Source organism: Taeniopygia guttata, chromosome 2 (assembly GCF_048771995.1).
Source record: "Taeniopygia guttata chromosome 2, bTaeGut7.mat, whole genome shotgun sequence".
NCBI classification, from domain to species: domain Eukaryota; kingdom Metazoa; phylum Chordata; class Aves; order Passeriformes; family Estrildidae; genus Taeniopygia; species Taeniopygia guttata.
The window spans coordinates 106,049,061-106,074,007 of NC_133026.1; the positions used below are offsets into that span (position 1 = coordinate 106,049,061).

Here is a 24,947-nt window from a genome sequence, read left to right on the forward strand (position 1 = left end):
ATCTTCATCCCATTTGCTGTTGTTGTGTTTACTGTTCCTTTATTTATGTATCTAGAAATTCAACATCTTTGCATGTTTTGCAAGCTGTCATGACATGAGACACTAGTAATAGACTATGTTTTGCTTGCTAACATATTTTTGACATATTTTAGCTTTGATTATAAGATTGCATCTTTTCTTGCTACCATCTGTCTCAACTCAGTGGCACTCTGGCATTTACAAAAACAGTAGGGTGTAATATTTCTTATATACTTGAACTCTACTACAAACATGTTATTTTCAGTCTTAACCAATATGTCACACTTTCACACATGAAGACTGAAATGCCTTATATCCTTTAAGGTATCTGTCAAAAACAAAGAACATATCATCACATTCAATTTGGCTGAGATGAGTAATATATTAATGAGAATAAAAATGGGAACGGTTTCTGACTTATAAATAGAACAGGCATTTTACAAGCCTTATGTATTCATGCCTACATTTATCCTTTTGTCAGCACAAATGAGATATTCATACAAAACCTGGGAATTTCTTTCTTATATTTAGCAAAATCTGCACAATATTTTCAAAGCTGGAGTGTTAAATATGACACATTTGTTCTTGGAATATCAGGTAGCCAGACACTTTCTGATTTTACTTCTTTTCTCTCTGTCCTCCATCTGTAAGAAGTCAAATTGTTACACTCAGCAAACTGGAAATCACACTTTATATCTACCCTGGCAGCACTAGGTGAGCAGTTCTAGACATTTGGACTTGTTGTGATGTGTGGATGTTTAAAGGCAGTATTTCAGCAGCACTGGTTTTCATGGGATAAAACTAGAATTCCAGCAATGGGATGAGATACTAGAATAGCTGGAGAATGTTTTTTGGTCCTCTTTTGTAGGTGAGCTGGATTAGCAGGGAACAGTGGTAGGCAGGGATAGTTTTTATCCCCTTTTTTCTTCTCCTTCAAACTGCAGACATTCAGGAGCCAATTCAGACCTGAGCAAAAAAAGACCAGGTGCCATTGAGCATCACCCCACGCCACCTCCAATTCTGCTACCTGTGCCAGAGGAGAGGGTAAGGGATGTCAGCTTAACAGCACTGCTGGCCAGAGCTGCGGTGGCTCCCTCTTGTCAGTACCAGACCCAGCTCACTAGGTGATATTTTATTTAAATTTACCAATAATTATACACGGAAGATGCGTAGTGACTCCTCTGGTTACCAACGTGTCAAGTGTGTATGAAATTGCTGAGACAAACAAATAAAAGAAACAAACCCAGAATACAGTGAATATCACTCTCAAGCACAGATTTCTTTCCAGTGGGCCAGCAAATTTGTTTCTATTATTACATTTATTTCAATATCTACCTTTGAGAAAAGCAACCTATTTTACTGAGCAGTGTATTTTACTGAGAGATCCTGATACAATGGGATTCCAGATCCTGGTGGTTCTTTAGGTAATATAGCAGCAGTAATAATAATGATATTTTCTGAGGAAAAAGACAAGACACAAAGCACACTCACACATAATGGTAAACTGAATTTATTTCCTTTTGGAAAACAATTCCAGTAATCTCCAGGTTCAGACCGCAGAGTAAACATTAATAACAGTAACATACAGGTTAGTTCAACTGATTCAAGAATTTGGCCGTGTGAAATCATTAAGGAAAGTCTTGAACACTCAAAGCTTCAAATGGTATCCAGGAAAAAAAATTCTTTGACAAACTACATAACAACTATTGCATATATGGTAATGCTATCTGTCATATCGCAAGGCTTACAAATATATATATGGGCCTTATTCAACTGTGGGTTCCTGCTCTGTGAGAAAGAGTCTCTTCATATTTTTTGCAAGAATCTTCAGCAATAAAAAATAGTCTTAGAGTCATCCGTTTGTATACCAAAAGAGAGATTTCTGGACTGAAGTTTAAATGAAAGGGAGGCCAGACAGAGCTGCAATGGAACATAGCTATTACTTTCTCCCTCCTCCTTGAAAATGACATTTTTTCTTAAGTTATTTTTTTCTCCTCACACAGTATTATTATTATTTGTATCTTTCCTGAATAGGGCCCAAGTCCACTTGTCTTTATAAGACCATTTTAGTATCAGACAACATAATACATGTGCAACACTTTATATACAAGAAGTCTATCCGGTGCTCAAAAGTTCAAACACATGAACATCCAACAGTTTCGATAATACAAGTTTTATGGTACAATACAATGATTCTGAATAATATACATTAACAATGAAAGTTTCGTGCAAAGAGTAAAATGTGTTCCCTTTTTGTGCCACAAAGAATTCTCTGGAAGAGACGGGCCTTGCACTAACTGCTGTGCTGGGTCATCGTATGATTCTGCAACAAAAACAAAAGAAACAACTTAGTCACAGGACAGGCATTTGTGTGTGAAAGAAGGATGCAAAAACAATTTTCCCAAGATATCTTGTAAAATGATGGGCTGGATAATGAGACTATTCTTGACCCCTCCTTGTTTAAACTAGCCAGAAACAGCATAATTATGGACGAGAGGAGTTCTCCCCAGCTGTTTCACACCAGTATCCTTTACATGTGCCACAAGAAGAACAACACACTCTCTACAGATAGGGTGTGGGCTGACCTGCCTCAGTGAAATTGCAGACCAGGTCAGTGATCCTGGTATCTACTTACACATGGCTCATGGTTTATGCATTGCAAAAATGTGAAGTGCATTTGCCATAAAAGTCTTATGCTCACTGGCCCATGCTTCCTCGACTGTGGCACTGCATCAAATGCACTCCTGCAGTAAAACCTATTTCCTCCACATGGTATTGTCTGGTAAAAGCCACTCTGCTAGAGAGGTCAGAGACTGATGAGAAAACAGGAAGGGCTGGCACAGCCTGCCCTTTGGTCACCAAAACCCACAGGTATTTTTCCTCAGGTGAATGTAGTGCCTTTTGTCTAGAAGCATAGCATGGACTTTGGAGTCTTCAATTCTCCTTTCCTGAACAATTAATCACCAAATCAAGCAGCAAACACCAGTTTCACCCTTTCCTCCTTACCCCTCCAACCAAGTTGGCCACTTTCAGAAAGATGCTATTGTGCTGCCTGTACTGGCTCAGATCCTTCACAAGCATTGATGTAAGAGCAAAGGACCAATCAAAAGGACCATCTCAAGTTTTCTACAGTGTACACTGGATCCACAGATAACTAGAAAATGTCTGTGAATGCTACTTCTCAGACAATAGGGCAGCCACTGATTAGTGATGAATTCTCCCCTTAGTAATCGGGGCCAGATTTGGGCCAGTGACCCGGAGGGCAGGGGTGTCACATCCCCTGATTTGCTCCCAGCACAGCCAGACCCTTCACTCCTCTTTATTAAGTTAATCTGTCTTTAAACCTCTTTGGACTAACGCACACTAGGATGAACCTGTTCCCACAAGACAGTCATCATTTACAACAAAGTGAACATCTACTGAACCATACCCTCCAGAGCCACCCATGAAAGGACACATGAAAACAGCCTCAGTGAAACAAATGTGAAATACAGCATGACTCAGACCAGCCTAAAAATCCTCTTTCCCATTCTCCTTCACTTTTCCCTAAACTGTGCACGCACAGAAATAATAGTTCATGGGACATTTGGCAAGGAAAGGATCTTACAGTAAGACTGAGGAATTTTTAATGTAGTGCCATTCTCAAGATTAAAGGAAAATGACCCAGTGACACTCAAAGATGCAATTTCCAGATGTGAATGCAAAATGATTTAATGCTGATGGCAGGAATTCCAGACTGTCCAAGGCCAAAGAGTGTTAAAAAAATATGCTTCACCACTTGATTTCATCCAGTTCCTCATCCTTCCCATAAAATAATTTCAAAATGCTGTAAAGCACTAATAATAGATGCAGCCGAAAATGTTGGCTGGTCACAGGTAATAGGCTCTGACTTTAAAGCACAAAAGCAAGGAAATTAAGAGTTAAGCCTGACAGTCAGTCCTTTTGTCATCCTGTTGTGTCCATTTATTGCAGCACTTACAGCATAACACCACAGGCTTATTGGAGACCCTGCAGTACCTAGAAACAACAGGACAAGTTAAATATGGGGTGGCAGCCTGAATTCTGATTTTCTTCTCTGCTTCTGAGCAGTTGAAGTAATATACCAATTGTTACATTGCAGACAGATATTTGGGGATGGTCTTTTGTTTCTAGTCTACTGAGAGTAAGCACATCAGTCATGCACATTTTTTATTTCTTTTCACTAAGTGAAAAATGCATAATCAGTATGAAGCTGAATGAACAGTTGCATATGAAGCAGTCAAAAGGTGTTTTAAAATTGCAGCCGTAACTCTGGCTGCAATGGCATTTTTGATTAAAAAATAAAAATGCCCAAATATGAAGGAGACAAAATAAAACACAGCATAAGGATTGACTTGCCCTAGCTCTCAGTGTCCCTGACTCCTGTGCCTTGGCACAAAATGAGATTCTCTGGAGATAATGAGGAAATAATAGGAAAAAACCAAACAAGCGTTGCAGAGAAGAGTAAGACAGGGCAGGATAGGAACATGAGGAAATGCTTTGAACAGCTTAGGCCTTAAAAAGGCAACAATATGAGTTGTAAACAGTCAAAACAAAACACAGTTTCCAAAGTAATTAAGGCTCCCCAAACGTGAGGGACTAGGGAGAAATACCTATTTGCCTAAGTTGCAAAAAAATACAAAGTGGAAGTGCTTCAGGAACATAACATTGACAAGACAAGCAGGCGAAGGATAGGAGGGGAGAGATAAGAAAAGGAGAAAAATTCTGTAATCCTACAGAGAGCCATATTCCACTCTACCAAAAGCCATCTATTGGAGACCTCGTGTCTAAGTGACTGAAAATTGCAAACATTAATCCCAGTTATGAACTGTTGTTGTTTTTATGAGGGGTGTTTTGTTTAAAAATTTAGGGCAAAATTTCTCCTCTATTATCCACACAGCAGATCTTGACTCTGATAGTCTCTTTGCCTCGTGTGCAGCGAGCTCCCGCCTCCCAGCAGTGGGAGATCAGGCACACGGGGAAAGCGGAATTTGGAGCTCCCGCCGGCAGGGACGCGACAGGGCCACAGGAGCACAGCGCACCCAGGGAGAGCACAATATTACACTTGAGATCCCCTGTGTGCTTCGGAGAGCACGCTGCCCTTCACTAAAGACACACTAGACAAGCCTGAAACACGCCTCCTCCAGAAACTTCAGCTAGTTTTCCTGAGTTTGGAACAATTAGTACCTCCACTTGCCAAAGAGACATCATTTAGCGAAGTACAGGAGGTATCATATGCTCCCCTTCTTTGCCTCCCCCAAATCTGATTGTGCATAAGCACATCTGTTTAATTATGTGGTAGTCTCCATACAAAGCAAAAATGTCAATTTCCTGCTTAGCCATGGAAAGAGGAAAATATTTTTTCTCAATATAATCTTTCCTGGACTTCAGCAACAGCTGTGTTCCAATTTCCAAGAGCTGGGATCTCATGAGAAGACACTAGTTTGCAAATACAAATTTGAGCCTTGCATGCACAAAATGGAGGAACAGGGTAGCAGGAGAGGCGTGTGTGTCACTGCATCTGCTATCATGTAGACACAAACCAGGAAAACTCCTTCATCTCCAATTTTTATGTCTCAGTGTTATCTGGAATGCAGGCATATTACCTGGGAAAACCTGAATTCAGTATATTTCACAAACAAAAGAAACTCCTTAAGTGCATTTGCCCTATTCCTAGAAATAATTATTTTTGATAGCTGAATCCAGAATCCCAGTTGTTACGTGACCTACTGTAAAATTACATGCCACCACTTTTCTGGATGAAAATGCTTTGAGATATCCCTGTTGTCAGTGTTAAGGACTTGAAAACATGCAAAGAATTCTAGGATAATACTGTGTGGAAGAATCTCCTTGGCAAACAAATTCAAAATGGTTTCTTCACAGAAAGGCTGGAGACAAAAGAGATAATAATACTTGTCGTTTGGTGCATGCCTTTGTGTTTCAGAGGGAACATGAGAAGTAATAGCTGGCAAAAAGTTCCTGCCCACAGCATCAAAATTAACGAGAAAAAAAATACCCACAGATAGCTACAGACTCAGTGGCCCATTAGAATCCTTAATGTGACCTGTGGTTTCATTCAATTTAAATGGGACTTCTCAATTTTATGAGCAGATGAACTAAGACATGGCTGCACCTGACAAACAGTGCAAAGAAGGTACACGTGAAGAGGCATAAAGATGAAATGTAGGTGCATTATTTCAACAGATGGTAACAGTACCACAGCAGCATGTTATTTTTTCCTTAGTTCAAGAACACAAACATGTGTAATCAATCATCACTGATTAAGTAATTATGGTACCCTACATGTTATCACTTATCTGAAATCCTTTATCTGTGTACATTACAGACCATCTTGCATTTTTTTTGCATTCAAAAAAATAAAAATCCACCCCACTGCAATGCAATCTAGCTCCAGGTAGTAAAACAGAACTCTACATTACTATCAACCTTTAAGCGCTACAATTTACTCTTTTTTTTAACAAAAGCAATTGGTTTCCAACAGGCTGGATAATAAGTCTTTTGACCTGCATTCTTCTTTGACCCATTAAGGTCACCCCTGTGCTCGGGCATATAGCTGACTTAGGAAATGCCTGCAAGTCCTGCATTTCATCTCCTGCCCACTCAAAATAAAGCTTTCTTTAAATGTGTCTGTACGGGTCCCCGAAGACCAGGGAGGCATCCCTGTAGTGGGCAATGGAGGGACAGAAGCTTCTGCCTTTATTAATGAATGCAGACCATTATGAGTCTGGCTGGCTCCTGCACTGTTCCCAGAAGCATATACTGTACGTGACTTAAAATGCTAGAATATTGACACAAAGCGAGCTGGGCACCCCTAAGGAAAATTACTCCTTGGATATAATGTAGGCTCGTAACAGCTATTAGAGTACAAAATAAAACCCTCCGGGATCAAACTGACATATACCGCATTCTACCTACTCCTCAAACATTAGAAGAATTTCTTTGTGAAGGCATTCTCAAGGACAGCATTAAACTGACTTTTGTAGCAATCTGCAACAGCTTTTTGGCTTACAGCTTTTAGTACTAAATCTCTAGTTTGAATCAATATAAGTACTATATCTACCGCATTAATCAATACATTTGGTTCAATACACGTTCTATTAAATTATACTTTCTAATCAAGATTTTCTGCTTCTCTTCCCTTCTTTTTTATTTCAACTTCTTATCCTGTACCACACTTTACAAACTGCCTGCAGCTAGGAAGAGGATGCTGCATTTTCCAGAACCAAAGGAGAAGAAAGAAAGGCCTGTGGAAAGGCAAGCCTAGCAAAACCTAGCACAGGATCAACATGGGTCCCAGTACTTTGGTCCAATGCTCTGTTAATTATGCTGGTTGTCATGACCTGTGATGCAGAAAGCTCTGTATTGGACACTGTTGGAATATTATACCATATGGAAAGGTGAGGGAGGAGGGAAAAGGAGTATTAAGTGGTAACACCAAAACCAAATAAATGAAACTAATTCAGACTAAACTATAAAAAACGTAGCACAAAAGGTTGTTTTTCACTCTGTTTCTTCAGATTTGTGCTGCTTCAATACTGTAGCACAGAGTTTCCTGTCAAGGCCCCATTATATTGCTGAAGGATTCTTTCCTGGTAAACTGTAATATGATTATACTCAAGGACTGAATCAATGAGTTACTTAGATTTGTACAATGCTAAGATTAAATACAAACTATAAATTAAGATGTAAAATATATTATTTAGTCCAGGTCTTTGGGGATATGTGAAACACTGGGATAGAAAATGTCTCCAGCAATCTGAGCAATCTACACAGTTAGAATAAATGACTTTCCCACACCTGTGTTAGATTTGCTGGAATGTGGCTGTTCTTCATAAGAGAATATGAAATGCAATGTCAAAATGATAAACATGCATATTGCAGGCATGCAATGAATTTGCCACTGTCTTACAGTTAAAACCACTGCACTCATGTTCCTCACTTAGTCAGTTTCTCTTTTCTTATCTCCATATAATCACTGTGAACCTGCAGAAAAACTGTTGCATTTTCTTTTGATATTTAACATCATCTCCCTCAGCTCACAATAGTGTCTTATAATACTTTCTAGATGACACTATGTCACTATTAAACAAAAAGGTGAAATTGCATAATAAAAGAGAAGAACAAGAATTCATAGAATTTAAAGGCAGAAAAGACCCATTAGGGCGTTTTCTCCACCCATCTTGCCAGTGTTGGATTATTGCCTATAGTGTAATTTCAAGTGTTTTGCCCAGTCCAATTTTAATTAGAGCTTCCAATGCTCCTCCTGGGAGACTATTTCACAGTTTCACAGACCTCAGGGTTAGTATTTTTTTTCCTGATGTTCATCCCAGGAGAGGAAGAGGCTCAGCCAACCCAAAATCAGAAATGAAACCAAATCTGCATAGTTAGGAGCTGGTTTCAGTAGAATATCTGTGCTATCTTGAACTATCTGAAAGCAGTAAACTTACTTTCGATGCCCCAACAAATTATGGCACTAGCTCTTCTGCTGCTGCAAGCAATTAAGAATATTCAGGTATGTGGGTTTCTGAGGCTTAGTTGCTGTACAGGTAAAAAAATAGTATAGATGGGATTTGGGTTTCTGTACTAAGGGTAATGACCTCTATAGGGCACTCCACCAAATGAATTAATTGAAGGTTAGGGTCATGTCCCGGCTCATTCTATGATTCTGTAATCCTTAATTGTACTGACAAAGTATGTATGGACATTCAGATTGTAAACATTTCTGTCCTTTTCACATACGTGAAATACAAAAACAGCAACTTCAGTTGAAGCTCATTAACAAATGAGTGATTATTTTCCCCTCAGACCCCACCCTTCCTTTCATAAAACACTAACTACAAGAAATGAACTTCAATTAGTGTATCTAAAATGTTGGAACTAACAAATGTTTCTGATGTGTTTTGCCCGACGAATTGCAATGCTTCTGAGATGAATATATATTCATATTTCAGTGGTCACATTTATACTGAGTGAATGAGGAAAAGTAGGAGACTGAATGGAGACTTTGAAATTCTGCAGAGAACAGAAAAAGTCCAGGCAAAGTGTCCCTGCCACTAGCATCTCCAGTACTTAGTGCAGCTGGCAGAGCAGGAGGACTAACAATGAATTTATAATTACACTAAAGTAGGCATGGAGTTTTCATCCAGGCTAATTTTGCTTACCAGCACAGACCTAACAAAATGCAGTCTCCAAAACTTCAGATTCCCAAGAAAATTGATCTGAAATAAACCAGAGCTATTTCCACAACAAGAAAGGGGCCAAATCCCAAGAGAATCTGTGCTCCCATAAATACCATTTATGTGTGGTGAGTTGATGTTTACCAGCCTTTGAGAATCGGGTCTGTTCTCAGACATGTTTGCTAATTAAGTGGTCATTTTAGGACATGACTGACCACTGTTGACAATGATAATTTAGGAAAGTCTACAATGAATTGCAGTCATTCATATAAATTAATTCACCTAAGCTATGTGATTAGATATTATGTTAATATTTCTGAAATAGCATGACTGCTAATCAGATTTTATTCTTTATCATATTTATGTAAAACTCTCAGTGTTCTGGTTTTTCCACTCAGGATTTCCAGCTGGGCCAGAGAAAAACTACCTGTAAAAAAATCTCAAAATGAAGAGCATGTTCTCAGGGATGCAAACTGAAAATTAAAACCAAACCCAAACCAAACTAAAACCCCTGATACCTATTTTTCTTCAGAGACTTCCAGTAAGCCACTAGTAAAATGTCAATGATTCCTTTTGGATTCATTACTATATGCGAGTACATATATCACAGATTTGTTGTATGGAAAAGAATGACATATATTCCTGGGAACAGCAAATAACACTTTCATCATTGTCATAGAAGAGAACAGACACAAACACCAATGCCTGTTCACCATCCTTGCACCTTCCTCATTATGAGCGTTGGCAGGGGGCTCCCAGCTAAGCCTCTGACATAAATCAGAGTAGCTTGAAGGCTGTTTTAACCTATGGTGCCAGGCAATCGCCTCCCATAAGCCTGCCTCACCCTGTCTGCTGCTCATTGAAATGCAGTGAAACTTGCAAGAATGTCTTCCATTTCAGGCAAGATGTGCCTGGCTGCATGGGAAAAGGTGTGTGCATTGCCCCATAAAGGAGAAAGTGATGGTCAGGGCATCTTCACAACAATTCTTCTAAACTGAGAAACCTCTCTGTTCTTTTACATGGCAAAGGGGCTGTATTGATAATCAGGATCCAGGTCTAAGTCTTGTCTGTAGTTAAACAAAGCCTTAAAGTGATACTGCAAATGTTTGAAATTAATACACAAGCATTCTTCCCCAATAAGAAAATTGTTCATTAAGTGGGAATGAAAGCTTAAACAAAAAAGGCAGAAGGAGGCACTTCTGAGAAATATATCAAAAGTCTTATTACTTTAGAATATGGTTATGGTTACCCTGGTATAAATTAAGAAAAGCTCCACTGAAATCAAGGGAGTTTCAAGACAGGATTGAAAAAGAATACAGCCAGGCTAAAGCAAAGTGAATATTGCTTGTATACTGATCGATTCTTGCACACCCTCTGCAGAGGCCACAGCCAAAAGTCTCTTCACCCTGCCAGACACAGCAAGCAAAGTTGAACAAATACAGATTTGTCTGCAGCTATTGTACAACAGAGTAACAGGGGACAACAAGCCTTGATAGGCAATACTGCCTAATAAGATATTCAGGGATTAAGTCAGTGTTTTACAAGGCATGCGTTCATGGGCTAGCTGTTGCTCTGCTTTAATTTTTTTTTATTATGCTGATGCTTTCTAAACTACAACATCTGTAAACAAATTTGACTGACCTCCCCTTTTACATCCACAGGCAGCGTTTCTACTTTGTGCTCTGATTTCAGATACCTTAAAGACAAATAAATCTGTGGGGGAGAGAGAGGTAACAAACCTGCACAACAAAAACAAACCCCTTTGTCTGACAACATGAGATCATCTTATGTGAATACAAATTTGCTAGCTGTGAGTGAGGAACTGGCTCCTGGAACTAGAGCTGTGCTATGCACAGATTCCTTTATAGGTCAAACTCAATTAAACAAACTACTACTAAATATTTAACAGCTCAGCGCAGTAATTAGTGACAAATAATGGAAGCTTAAACTGATAATTGCACAAAAATGTCCTGTTGGAAACATTACACGTTCCTTACTCCTCTTTCTCTCATACTCAATGAATCCTGATCCTTTTCAAGGATTAAACTGACAAATGAATCTGGATTTTATGCATATCTATTTGGTCTGCAATGAAGTTTTCTATGACTCGTGAAAAGGAATTTTCCAAGGGGAATTCTTCTTCTCAAATTTCCATTTTGGGTTCTCTGCTTTTAAGCAGATGTAATTGCTAAAACATTAATTGATTTCAAATCTTCAACCAACCTACAAGTCCAGAATTCAAGCTCCTGTCCATAGGATTCAAAAGGTCACCCAATTAAAATGGGGAAGCACACAGAGCTGTGATTTATATGCAAAGGGTAACCTTTAAAACAATGATACTTTCCAATTTTCCACAGGTGCACATACTAGAATCTCTTTGAACAAAATTACAAGTGAAATTACAACTTTCTTGATACAGCTAGAAAGAAAAGTGCTGTAACTTGTCTGCAGTCCTGTTATACAGACAGACACATCCCACACTTGTATCGATTGTTGAGTTCACCTCCCTACCTTTCTGACATTACACTGGGTACAGTGCTTACCAGGTGACATGGGGACAGCCTGGAATCTGGATTCTCCACACATTGCCAGCTGGTGCGTGGGGCCTTGTACAACAGTACCTGGCACACTGGAGATTGTGGATCAGTCCAGGATTAACACACAGTGGCTAACATTTTCACTCAGGTGAAAGAAAACCCTGAACAAATCCAGTTTTAAAATCAGCAAACTTTCCTTTTACATGTGGAAATCATATCTGGAAGTTATCCATCTAGCAAGCATATGTACCCAGTTAAGATAATAAAAAAATGGATGGGAATGTATGTTGGATCCTGAAATCAGGAATGTAAATAGGAATTTGTCCCCTTGTCCATTGTATGACAATTTTAGACTGTGTAGGATAGAAAAGGAAAAGCTATGGTGCTCTACTAGCTCTCCTCCTCTTCTAAAAGCTCCAAACTCTGTTGCACATTGGTGCATCTTTTTCCTTCAAGACAGTTTGCAAGGAAAGCCAGATTGAGCAGATTTGATGGTAACAGCCAAGGATTTCTGAGCTGATAAGCAGAGGTCCCCATGGATTTTGCTCTCTGACTTCCTTCACAACCGGTTACTGTGCCAGCCCATCTTGGACATCTTACAGTCCTTATTCCTACAGCTCTTCAAACCAGGAATAGCAGGAGCTGAGACAGTGCCTATGTGGCAGACTTGGTGTGTATGTGAATTACAAATCTATTGCTTGGAAAGGAAACTAAGGACAATTTTTATCCCTTCATAGCTGGTGATTAGTTAGACAGTTAAGAACCCTGTGTTGAAATGTTTTGTTCTTAGAGCAACCTCATCTGAGTTTCCCCCTTTTAAGTCTAAGAAACTCCATGTTTTAAAGGTGACTTTTAGAGAGACCAGAATGCTATTTTGCCCTTTATAACAAAGTCCCTCACTAAATTTTGTGAGGCCACACATTGTAAATCAATAAATCTGGAGCATTTACTAACATGTGGTACGAGGACAAGAAAATTTCTTGTTTGTCTTTGTGGTTTTTGGTTGTAAAATGCAGTTTGGATTCTCTATTGTCTTCTGCTTTCTTGTTTGTTTTTTTTTTTTTCAATCGCATTTGTGTAAAAGAAGTGTGAAATGTGACCACAGCTAAATGGGAGGAATTTTACTCTCACTTTCTCCTGTTTACAGAACCTTAAAAAATGCGGAAGGCAGTGAAGTCCAATTCCTACAATTTAATACTCCTCCCCCAAACAAGAAGTACCACATGAAGAAGCATCCTTTCATGCCTTTCTCCTTCCTCCCTGTGAGAGATGATCTCTTCTTCTAGCAAATGTCATTCTCTGAGGTTGGTCATTCTGTTTCCTGTCAGAGAGCTGGCCGGTGACATGTTGCAAGTCAGATGCATCATTAGGTCCTGCCTTGACCCTGCACTGACAGTTGAAGAAACGCCCCCACCTGTCACCTCTGGCTTTGGTTTCTGATGCTGGTTACTCCTTCTCCTTGGCTATCTCCTGCTAGGGGATCCAGCCTTCTGCAGCTGCTGCTTTCACCCTTTGTTGCCCATTAGGACTGTTTTTAGTGTAGTAATCTTTGGATTGAGTGAAAAGAATCACATTTACGAGGAAAATAACTGGAGACAACACGCATTTGCTCTCTATGTTTAGTGCCAAGGTATCTGAAACAGAGAACTTTAATTCCTTTACAAAAAGATGTGCTGTAGCTATGGTGAGGCTAATCTATAACCCTCATGATCGTATGTCATTTGCTACTCCAAGTTAATTTTAATTCATCAAAATAAAACCCACCTAATAGAAATAACCCTTTAAAGTAAAGTATTAGCTTGAACCCAGAAAAAACTAAAGGAAAATCTTTGCAATTGGAGGGCAATTCATCATACCAGTGTACACTTATATAAATTCAAAAGTTAGCTATAAACAAGTACCCGCAGCAATAGTGCCATGCATAAAGGGGCAGGCAACAGGAGGCCTGCCTTCTAATAAGCCCTCAAAGGAACCTGCCACACAGAAGTGGCACTTACTCTAATTTAAAGCTCTCACAGTTACTTTACCATGGCAAAATTTATAAACTAATAACTTTAGTAAACAGATTGGCACTCCAAACAAAAACCCACACAGCAGTTCAGGCCCACAGAGAAAACAGCTTTCTTAGAAAGGTACTCTCTTCAACAGTGAGATAAAACATTTGTTTGTTGGCTACTCTTACAGTCCCTGAAGTTCAGTAACTATTCTGCACCATTCCATCTGTACTGCCATTTCACTGTGGTCTGTAGTCTATTGTCTCCACAAATATTTTTAGCATCCTAAGGCATATTACACACCTGTATATTTGTGTCCTGCACAGCTTAAACAAAGAAATACTTCTGGATTTGAAAGAGCCTACTATGGGTTTGTGACATCCCTTAAAATATGATTAAATAGTCAGGACAATTTGCTTTCAAATTGTCAGTTTAAAACCGTATTTACTATTTGCAATTAAAGCTCGCATTCTGTCTCATCTCTGTTAGTTTTGAGTCTCAGTAAATGATAAAAATTACAAAAATTATACTGTTCTTCATTTATATAAATGAAGAAAAAAGAAAATCAGAAAGCAATAATATGGGCTAAGCAAGAAATTACAAAAATCTCTGTAATACATGCATACTGGATTTTTTTTTTTTGTTATATCCTAAAACCACATCACTTTGTACAAAGTTCTTTTCAAATCAAAGTGATACTAAAGTAAAACAACTGCAGGCAAAATTTCTAAGACACGATGCAGTTTGTGTCAGAACGCTCATCACTTCAGGCTGACCTGTCAAAGTATCTTGGGAAACACGGTAAAAAGACAAATCTGCAAGTTTGTAGGAAACTTTGAATGATAAGAACTGTGTGTTGCTCACAAACCATGAGATGCTGTGCTGCGTTAGCTGAGCCGTACTGGCGCCTATAGCAGATGTCCACCGCTTCCTACTCCTTCTAGGCACACCTGCTCAGGCTGTGCTCCTGAGAGCATTGAAGGGGAGCCAGCATCAAGAAGTTTTTACAGAAGAAAGCAAAGAAATAAAACGTTTGTGCTTAGATGAATGATGTGGAATTGAAAGAACAGAATTTAGGAGTATACACAGACACCTGCCGTCAGCAATAGAGCTGCGTCATAAATTTGATATGGGTGAAGTTAGCAAAAAATGACATTTTTGGACCTTGACAGGCAATTTCTGTCACCTGCATTTTCAGGAGATTCTCAGCACCTTGCAGAATCCACCCCTGCATCCAACCCACTTTCTTGGAGGACCCAGTATTGTCTCAAGAAGCCTCTTTTTAGGCATTAGGAATTAAGATTTTGGCCACAGGTCTTGTTTTTCCAGAAAAAACTGCATTGTCAAAGCAATCTACAAACTCACCAGAGAGTAATTTCTAAGGGTTTTTGAAATTACTCTTTTCACAAATATATTTCCCTATTAAGTTCTGCACAAGAGTCTGACATCTATAGAGACTTACAATTCTCTGCTAAATTGTGTGCATTTTCAGATTAATTCCTACATATTCACTGTATATTATTGTAAATCCATGTGGCCTTACCATTCAAATCATGGGCTACCATAGTCCTCAGTGTATGTTAAAGTATTCCTAACACTGCCCAAACGTATGCCAGCTCATAATAGCCTCATGGGATTGTTATAGCAATTAAAAATCCCTGGAATTCATTTGAGTCTGAGACATGCCTGTGAGGACCAAAAGGGAGTGATACAGAACCAAGCTTGCAAAATAAACAGGATTTGCTGCGTACTGAGGGAATCCTTGGCTGTCTGACTAAGGTACCTTTTATACTGGCAGGGGATGTAAATTGGAGCCTGAGGATCTGCACTTTCATTTTCAAAGCTCTTTGCAAACATCAACCACTTCACCTTCACACCATTGCTTCAAGGGAAGTAAATATGTACAGTTCCAGCATCTTCTGTTTTCTGGAGGTGCAAAGAAGCACAGGGCATTTTTACAGTCTCTGCTCAGGCACAAAAGGGAGCTGTTGACAACCTCTTCCTTTGTGGGCAAATGAGTTTCTCAATGACATGGAGGGAATCAGTGGCAGAACAGGGTTTTCTGGAAAGATCCTGCTATCCAACCTGGTACTGAGTCCACCCTGCCTAGTCTGTGACACACCAAAGCAATTTGGAGAATGCTAGCCGTTCTACAGTGTAGAGGACAGATTACTACTGCATGTCACTCTCCACAATCTCTCCTGTAAGAGGAATTCTACATGTTTCCCCGGGACCTCCCCCTTTGCTTCCCCCCCCCCGCCCCCGCAAATGGTGGCAAGGTTAGAGACAAGTTGTTTTCTCAAGGCTGAGATTAAAAATGGCTCTGTGTTTTGCTAAACATTCCTCTGAAGCATGGGCAGCGCGTGTGTGTGTGTGTCTGAAAAGGACCCCAATGAAAGGAAGGAATGAGAGATGCTAAACAATGCTGTGCAAAGTTGCAGACTGTTCGGCTACAGGCCAGAAAATGAATCCAATTTTTCATTCTGTCATTATAAATATTTCAGTGCAAATGGTACTGATTTTCTGCAACTGTGGTTAAGCAAAGGGCCTCCGAGTGAATATTTAAGGGGGAAAAAAAAAGAGAAGAAGAAAAAGAGGGAAAGGGAAAAAAAAAGAAAAATAAGAGGGAGGAGGGAAATTAAGGTTAGCAACCAATTAATTTCAAACTTTCAGTGTAAAAGATTCTGGGAAAAATTCTACAGTGATGCAGCGTGTGACTCGAAGGAGGGAAAAAAACATTTACTCTGCTCTTCTTCTGACAGTTTCTCATAAAATATCTGCAGTCCATCTATCTTTTAGTACTCCAGGCTCCTCTGGAGAGCAGAAAATAGTAGTTTAAAGCTCACTTCAGTGCCAGTCTGCGGGAGATTGCTTTCCACAGGACCCCTGCTGATGGAAGCCTAGGGGAAGAGGCCCAGGAGTTATTCAATCAGTCCAAGGCTCTGGGGCGGCCAGGGCTCCTTTGAGGGCTGATTATAAAGCTGCCCTCCTGTTGCCTGCCTCTGAACAGAACGAAATGAGCAGCCTCTTGCTGAGCAGATTCTGCAAGAAGGAATTTCACCTGTCATGGAGTTTGTCAGAATTTCAAGATTTATCTTGGTGCAAAATTAATAAAATACCAACTAGGATTTCAGCCTGACTACTCAACTGTGTCATCTCAAAGTGATCTTTCACCTAAGAAAACCTGGACACAGAACTACTGAAGTCATTCTTGCCCTACTTTTGCTCAGGAGCTTTGGTGGATGCTACAACTGAATAATAAAATGATTAGAGGTGGATTTCCTGACAATTACACCCAACGTCAAGTGCTGGGTGGGTGCTACTGTCCTAGCATGTGACCTTCCACCTTACTGCTGTGGTTACTAAATCTCCCTGGAATAAGCTAGAAATCTGAAATAGAAAAAGATCCTTTCTGCAGTTTATAACCTAGCAGGTCCCTTATGGCAGCACATCTGTTAAGTTCATACACTGTTATTCCAGGTCTGGATTTGATTTATAAGTTTTAAAGGAATACAAACAACAGACTACATGAGATTACATCCAGTGAAACACTGCAAATTAATATTGCCATGACAGTCAAGTACATGGTCTTTTAACCATATTCTGAGTTTAATGTTGTGGTAAAGTGCCAGGTTGATAAAGCATCATCTAAATCTCTGTGAGCTGAGTGCAATTCTTTCAAAGTTAGACAGTCTCACCAGTCTTCTGACAGTGCCTTACAGCAATAATAATAATAAAAAATCTTCATACACTACCTGTTTAGTTAAGACTGTACTATCTTACAGCACTTGATCACAAGAATTTCAAGTCTCAGGTAGCAAAGAAGCAACTTGCAGCCTTTAAGAGGGCTTTTCAGCTAAAAGAGTAGATAAATTTCAAAAAAAATAAAATTCAGCTGATGGGTAAATAATATATTCAATTTACAGTGCTGTTGGTTCAGATCTTGACATGGAGAGACAGAGATGCACTGTACCAAGAAACAGTTAAATATGCTTAGATTGGGAAGAAAGATGAATTTGCCATCAACAGCTCTTACTCTGAGCTGTGACAATTTCTCTGTACTGTTCAAAGCTGTTTGTTGTTTGAAGTAAAAAAATCTACCTTTCTGTCTATTTGCTCCCCAGCATTTTCTAACAAGAGCTTAAAACAAATGGTAGCATATCCTTTACCTGCCTCCTCACCCTTAAATGACAATTCATCATTAATACACATCATAAAGCCACCTTTACCAGGCACTAGTAGTGTGACAGTTTTAACACCAAGAGATCTCACAGTAAAGGAGGAGAGAGGGAGCATGCCGGTGAATGCACAGATGGTGGGAGGGGACACAGGGTGCTCTCAGCAGGTTACAGTAGAGATGCATTAACTCCACAGAGGGATAAGGGCTTCCCACCAGTACAGTCATGAATTATAACTGAGCATGGGAGTGAGTTCTTAGTGCCTGTCTCACAGCAAATATACTGTTCCATTTTCCTGCACAATCACCTTTCACCTTTACAAATGCAAAGCCAAGCAAAATGCACCACTAATATTTAACAATATCACAGGTTCTTTATCTTACACAGCACACATCTACACACAGGAAATGTTGGGAGAGGCAGAGTATTCACTGACACGGCGTATCCCCGAGCAAACTTACACACCCGTGATCCGTGACTGTGCCTAGAAATTCTCCTGCAAAATAAGACTGTAACAACACAGAAAAACAACTAAAGCTGCATGTAGAAATGTGTGTAACTCAGCAATATTGGTTCATGAGAACTGAATCATCTCTTTCTCTTTTCCTTTGTTAACAGGGTGGAGGACACTCAATTTCAGCTTTGAACAGAAAAGAAGCTCAACTTAAAAAAACCTAAAAAATCACAAGAGCCTGCAAAATTCTGCTCTTCCCACCCAAAATGTTAACGCCTTAGATTGATCAACGCATGGTAAAATCATCTCCAATAACAGGTAGAAATGCTAAACCTAAAAGCTGTTCCTTCTGGGTGGGGGACATACACATTTTTTACGACATACACTTCTAGGCAAAAAAAAAAAGCAAAAAAAAAAAAAACCACAAAAAACAAACCAAACAAACAAACAAAAAAAAAACCCAAAAAAAGACCAAAAAAAAGTAAAGAGGAAAAAAAAGAGCAAAATGCAGGGGAAAAAAAAGCACTACCTTTGTGCCAAGTTTGCTGTTTACTGGAGTGTCTCTTTATGAATCACTGACCACACCTTGTTTTCCCAAACTATCTGCACCTCCTCCCTAGGGGAATTCATCCCCTCCCAGCTTTCCTCCTACTCAATGAACCTATCAATGGAGAAAACTTGTTATTTTTGGCAGCTGAAAATTTGACCAGTTTTAAAGGATTCATTTACCGTGCCTTTCACTTTTGTTTAAATCCTCAGTGTTTCTGTTCTAAATGACAGCATGGCAAGCATTGCTTTTAAGCAGTATTCATCTTGCCTACCACATCTCAGACCTTCACAGAAGGCTGCTCTCTCTCTAACAATGGAGCCTTACTCCTTTATAGCTTGAGGGCAGAGACTCTCACTAGCTATAGACTTGCTGCAAATATCACAATAAAGGACACAAATGTGAATTTCTTCTAAAATATGGGTTGGCTCTCGAGGTACCTTGCTTTAGAAAACTCTGTCAAGAGCAAACAATATATCTTTCTCCTAAACACACAGCAGCCACACAGCTGAAAGAGCTTTTCCAAGTGATCTAACATATCAATGGAATCAGGATGCTTGTGAATTTTACACTTTTCCCCACTTTAGGTCTCTGATCAATATTTTAGCTTATTTCACACTTAATATATTCAATGCTGGTTTGGCAGCATGTCTTGTAGAACTTAAAAAAAATAAAAACTCTGAAGCTTGAGGAGGTGCTCTGACGTGGAAGAAGGTAGGGTTTGAACCACTGATCTTAAGAGGTAGCAGTTTTGCTTCTACCAAACCCCTGTGCCTATGCTTTGGTACTCCAAAAACATGGAGGAATGAGGATGCTGGGAGCAACAACAATCTTGTGCCAGCGCTGCGGAGGGAAGTGGGGGCAGACCTCAAGCTGCAAAGTCCAGTGATCACCGTGTGCCACCACTCATTGGGAAATGACAGGACCAGTGGAGAGTGGAGCCAGGAATAAGGAGCTTATTCATGGAGATGGAGTGAGGGGGGCCAGCAGCGGGGTAGGGGGAAGGGAAATCAGATTTGCAGAACTGGCCATGAAGCTCCTCAATACACCATAGCTGGATGCTTCATAAAGTCACACTGATGGCAGTCCCGGAGATGGCCATCTGTTGTCAGCTCTGGGCCAGATGAAAGATAATATAATGGCAGCTACTGGTAGCTAACAGCAGGGCAGTTGTAGGAAGGAATGTGTCCTAGAATGAAGAAGTGGTGCTTCCTGTTTAGCACAGAAAATCAGTCATCGATATCAACTACATTAGCAAGAAATTAATGGATGGACAATTAACAGAACTGAACTGATCTACCAGGGAAATTATTCACATGCAAACAGAGTGCTTATTTCTTCTGCTTACTCCAGGTGTATGTGCCAACTGATCTGACTAATGGCAAGGTGTAGGCTGAAACATTCAGGGCACAGATGATAAAACCTCATTTTCTGCAAAGGGCAGAATTCCATTTCTAATGATTATCTGTGGGTCAGGGAATACATTTACTGCTTTCCCTGCCCTCAGTCTATGACAGGACTCTCTGATGTTTGCTGAGGTTTCTGTAAGGACTGAGGGTAGAAACTGGCCTTTATGTAATAACTGAACTTTCCCTTATTATTACCATGATTTATTTTTACTAGTGCCTTATCATTATTACCAGCATCACTCAGAAGAAAAAATGTTTGCTTTCCTATGCACTTTTATTTTGGTCTTGTTTCTTTCTTTGTCCCACAATCTCCTTTCTGCTTCTCTTCTACTCCTCTGCTTTTTGTTCCCTTCTTTTTCTGCCTTTCTGTGCCTTTTTCTTTCTGCAGCAACTTTTGATTTGCTTCTTTAGGCTGAAATCTTGCACACCTCACTGTTCTATTTGCTAAAAAACCTCAGAAATTATGATTTTAATGTTGACATGTAACATCACTGATACGTTTCAGGGGCATTTGCTGCTTTCAGCCTGGAAACCAAGAATTCCATTTAACATTTCTGCATGTCATAAGGATTTGCAGTCATAAGGATTACAAACTGTACTATATTACCTGATTTGGCAGAATCTATTTAATATAGACCATATGAGTCAATTTGGAGAACAGATGCATGGGTTATTTTTTTTTAATAGGTACTTAGATTTTACAGAAAGAATTCTGCCATACAAGCATATAAATAGGAAGAAGTAGGCAAAACAGGGATATATATTCAAACACACATGCTCTTTGATATGACTCTGTCCCCTAGAAAAAGAAGGAATATAAATTTTTGCTTATTTTTGAATAGGTACTTTGTGAGTGTCATCCAGGACAGTATATTTAGTTTTCAGTTCTTTACCATTTTATTGTTCCTCAAGTCTGAATTTCTTTTCAAGATTAAAATATGTATTTAAATGTAATATCCATCACTTTAAGTGCTGTACTTTGTCAATTAATTCTGTATTTTCATAAATAATATTACTCAAGCATCTGAAAAAAAACCATAATTGTGATTCAATTGCTCTAGAAATTTAAGGAATGTCCTCACAGAGAATGTATAAGGGATGTTGTAAACACATTGTTTCCTCCTTATTTACAGGAAACATTATAGAAAATTTCACAGGCTGACTATGTATGTAGAGTTACTCGTATATTAAGTATGTGGAGACAAATAAGACACATTAGTATTAAGCTCATCTTTGACATGCACTATTTATTGAAATCAAAATGGTCCCTGAAAAATTCTGGCTCTTTGGGCTTGGTGGGCTTTGCAATATGCTATAAATATTCATGAACTAATGAAGTACCCACAGGGAATGTTTACATTTGAATAGGCCAATCAAAGGCTGGTGAACTCACAAGCTCCAAACCTGGAAATTTCTTATTTAGAAAAGAATTACTGCATGAAAACCTAATGTGGCCATAACACCCCTCAGTCCCCAGGAGGGAAGGGGCACTGGAAGGGAATTCAAAGAATTTCTTTTTGTATTTAAACTTTGTTTGTCATTGAAGCAAAAGACTTGCAGGGAAAACACTTAGAATGTATGTCCTTAAAGAGGTAATGCATGAGTGCCTCCACCTTACTTCTCTTGATTGCCTTTTTGAGAAAATTTGCAAAGAAAATAATTCTCCCTTCTAGGGGGAAAAAGTCTTAAATCTCAAGAACACAAGTCTGAATTTTTTAAATCTTGAAAGACATTGAAAGATTATGCACATACTGGTGCACACATGTCGATCTGAAACAGAATGAACAGTAAGGGCTCAGGAAAAAAAGCAAACTTGCAAAGCATGCAGCTCAGCTTAGTTCCCTAATACACAAACATTAATTACAATCCTAGGATCTCTGGAACACATATTATTATCATCATCCTCACACACAAGATGGAGACCATTCATGGTGATGTGGAGTAAGTTAATACCTGACCTCACAAATGAATCCAGCTCTTCTGACTCAGGCCTTTGTTCTGAGAAAAGCAACCTGACTGCCTGCTAAGGACTAGGGCCTACATTAATGAATGTGTGCCTGTATTTAGGCATCAAAAGTATTTTGTTGAAACTTTAAATGAGGCTATGGCTGCTCAACACCTATGCTTTTATCAAGGTTCCTAACTTCAGGCATTTTTGACCTGATTTCCTGATGTACTCAGCACCAGCATCTTGCCCTGTCCTTATCTGCAGCTGGAGGTGCTCAGCACCCTCTCAGAAATAGGCCACTGAGTTCGAAAATGCTGGCCTAAAGCTTTGACTGTTAATTGGATTCCAGGTAGGCTTCTTTTTAAGAAGAGCTGACAAAGTTATTCCCTGCTGGCTCCTGGCCTTTGGGGCCTAGAAAGCCAGCATCTATGTTCCACTCCTCACCCTAAGAGCTTGGGGACCTAGAAATGCCAAAACTAATCTCCAATTTCACTTAAAAAAATGTTTTGAGGCATTTTCTTTGTGGAGAAAACATCCTGCAGGTTTAAAAGTTTTGTGCAAAGAGCATAAATTATTCACAGTCTCCCATGCTGTTGGGACCTACATGGTACACAGACTCAACTACTGGAGGGGCCTTTACAACACAATCCTAAGATGGAGATAGCTGTGCTGCTGCTGCTATGGCTGATGCTATTCCTACACCAACCTCTTTCCCAGCTAGCCCCAGAAGGCCTCTGCCACAAGGAGACAACCCCAGCCCAGGTTAATTAGCAGTTTTCTCTAGCTGACCCCCAAATGAGGGAACATAGTGTTTGAATCCCAGCTCTGCCACTGTCTCCACTAAAGGTCTCAGTCAAGCCTTTAGTTCTTGAAATAGCCTAGAGCTTGCTTAGTTCTGCTCCAGCTCAGGTCAAGGGTATTTTAAAGGCTGTTTTAAAATGTTGAGTTTTTGGGAGCATTTTTCAAAACTGAGATCTTTGGAAAGTTTAACCCTTAAAGAAGTGAGGAGGAAACTAGAGGAATAGTTTCAACAGTGCTAACCGTGTAGCAAGAAAATGGTAAAACTGGAAATTCAGAGAAGAACTCACATTAACCTACATAAAACTTCCACAGATTCTTCTATACTACCTCTGTCCTGCTTTGTTTCAGTGGCTTGTACTGGGAGCTAAGAATGTTCTCCTGCTGTTTGAAGCTACATGAGTAACATCTGCTATGAGTGCTTCATTCTTTCTTTCATCCCTTCCCTGGGGAAGGAGCTGTGTATTTTGTTTTGGTAGAGTTCTGTTGCTGTGGGTTGGGATTTTGGGGAAGGTTTAGAAATCTACATACAGGTATATGTTTGTATGAGAGAAGGGAGCCTTTGGCACAAGTAGGTGCATCCTGCCCTTAAAAGCCTAAGTTGAGGACATCTGTTGTGATACTTAACTGCTGTGGAAATTTGTTCCACGCTCTCACGGGCCAGTCTGTGAGGAAGTTCTAGCTTCTGAGGAAAAATGTCCAGCTCGTTGATAGAACTGCTCACAAAGCAGAACTTCGTTAACTACCACATTGTTTCCAAATGGGAAGAACCTCCCAGGTCATCTCTGAGATGTGCTTGAGCCAGTCCACCAAGAAAATTAAGGACTGAGTCTTAGACCACAACTGGACAAACATGTAGGAAGGCAGTATAGACAGCAAGAGAGCTGATTGAATATGCTCCTGGTCTCCTTTGCTACTGAAGGCCAGTGCTGCAGCTCTCTGTATTAGCTGGAACATCCTACAGGCTGATGGCTCCATGCCCAGGTATTCTGTGCTGATCGAGTCCAGATGGGAAGCAGCAAGGGCGTGAATCACTGAGGCCAGGTCCCTTTTGAACAGGATGAGAAGCAACTGCTGATCCAATTATTTCTTGCCCTAGTTTTCATGTTTCTAAAGTGGGGACACTTAACTACCCCAGGGGCAACTAATTATTAGTCACAAGAAGTTAAGGAAATGTCCTAATTCACCAAAAAAAGTTTTCATTTTTGTATTGGGCAAAATGGTGCTGAGATAATGTAATCTTGGCTAGCATCATATTGAAAATTAAATATCATCACTGATAAAACACTGGAAAAAATGTACAATTACTCATCAGTTCTATTGGATATCAGCATCTCACTGACCAGCAACATCTGCATAGAACTAAAGTGAATTAATTCATTCACTTTGGGTAACACCCCACAAGGGTACCTCATTCCTCCCCTGAAACACTGCAATATGTTGTGTCTCTGGCCAGGTTGGATGGGGCTTTGAACAACCTGGTCTTGTGGAAGCTGTCCCTGCCCATAGCAGGGGGTTGGGACGATGATCTTTAATGTCCCTTCCAACCCAAATAATTCTGATTCTGTGGAATTAATACTAGCACTGGAAATAGGAAAGAAATGGTTACTCCTGATCAGAGACAAGAGAAGTACAAACATCAGAGCAAACATCTAAGCCTATGTCCAATAAGACTAAGGCAAAAAGGAGCAGGCACTGGAAAGAGAATGTGGGCAGGAAAAAAAGTCTTAATAGGTACAATTTCCTTTATCATTAATGAAAATTCAATAATAAAATAGTGATAAGTTTATTTACTTCCTTATCAATTAAAAAAAATCTGTATTATGGATAATGAAAGGGAGAACATTGT

General features: G+C 39.6%; 1 protein-coding gene across 11 annotated transcripts in view; it reads right to left on the reverse strand.

Annotated features, from left to right (window-relative positions):
* Nucleotides 1-1,512: 1,512 nt before the first annotated feature.
* Nucleotides 1,513-24,947, reverse strand: part of ZNF521 (zinc finger protein 521) — a 229,754-nt gene continuing 206,319 nt past the window's right edge. For all 11 annotated transcript variants that reach the window (XM_030266110.4, XM_030266100.4, XM_072924580.1 and 8 more), the window contains one exon: nucleotides 1,513-2,341. In XM_030266110.4, the coding sequence (XP_030121970.1) occupies nucleotides 2,312-2,341 (30 nt within the window). In that variant the 3' untranslated portion in view covers nucleotides 1,513-2,311. The remainder of the gene's footprint in view (nucleotides 2,342-24,947) is intronic.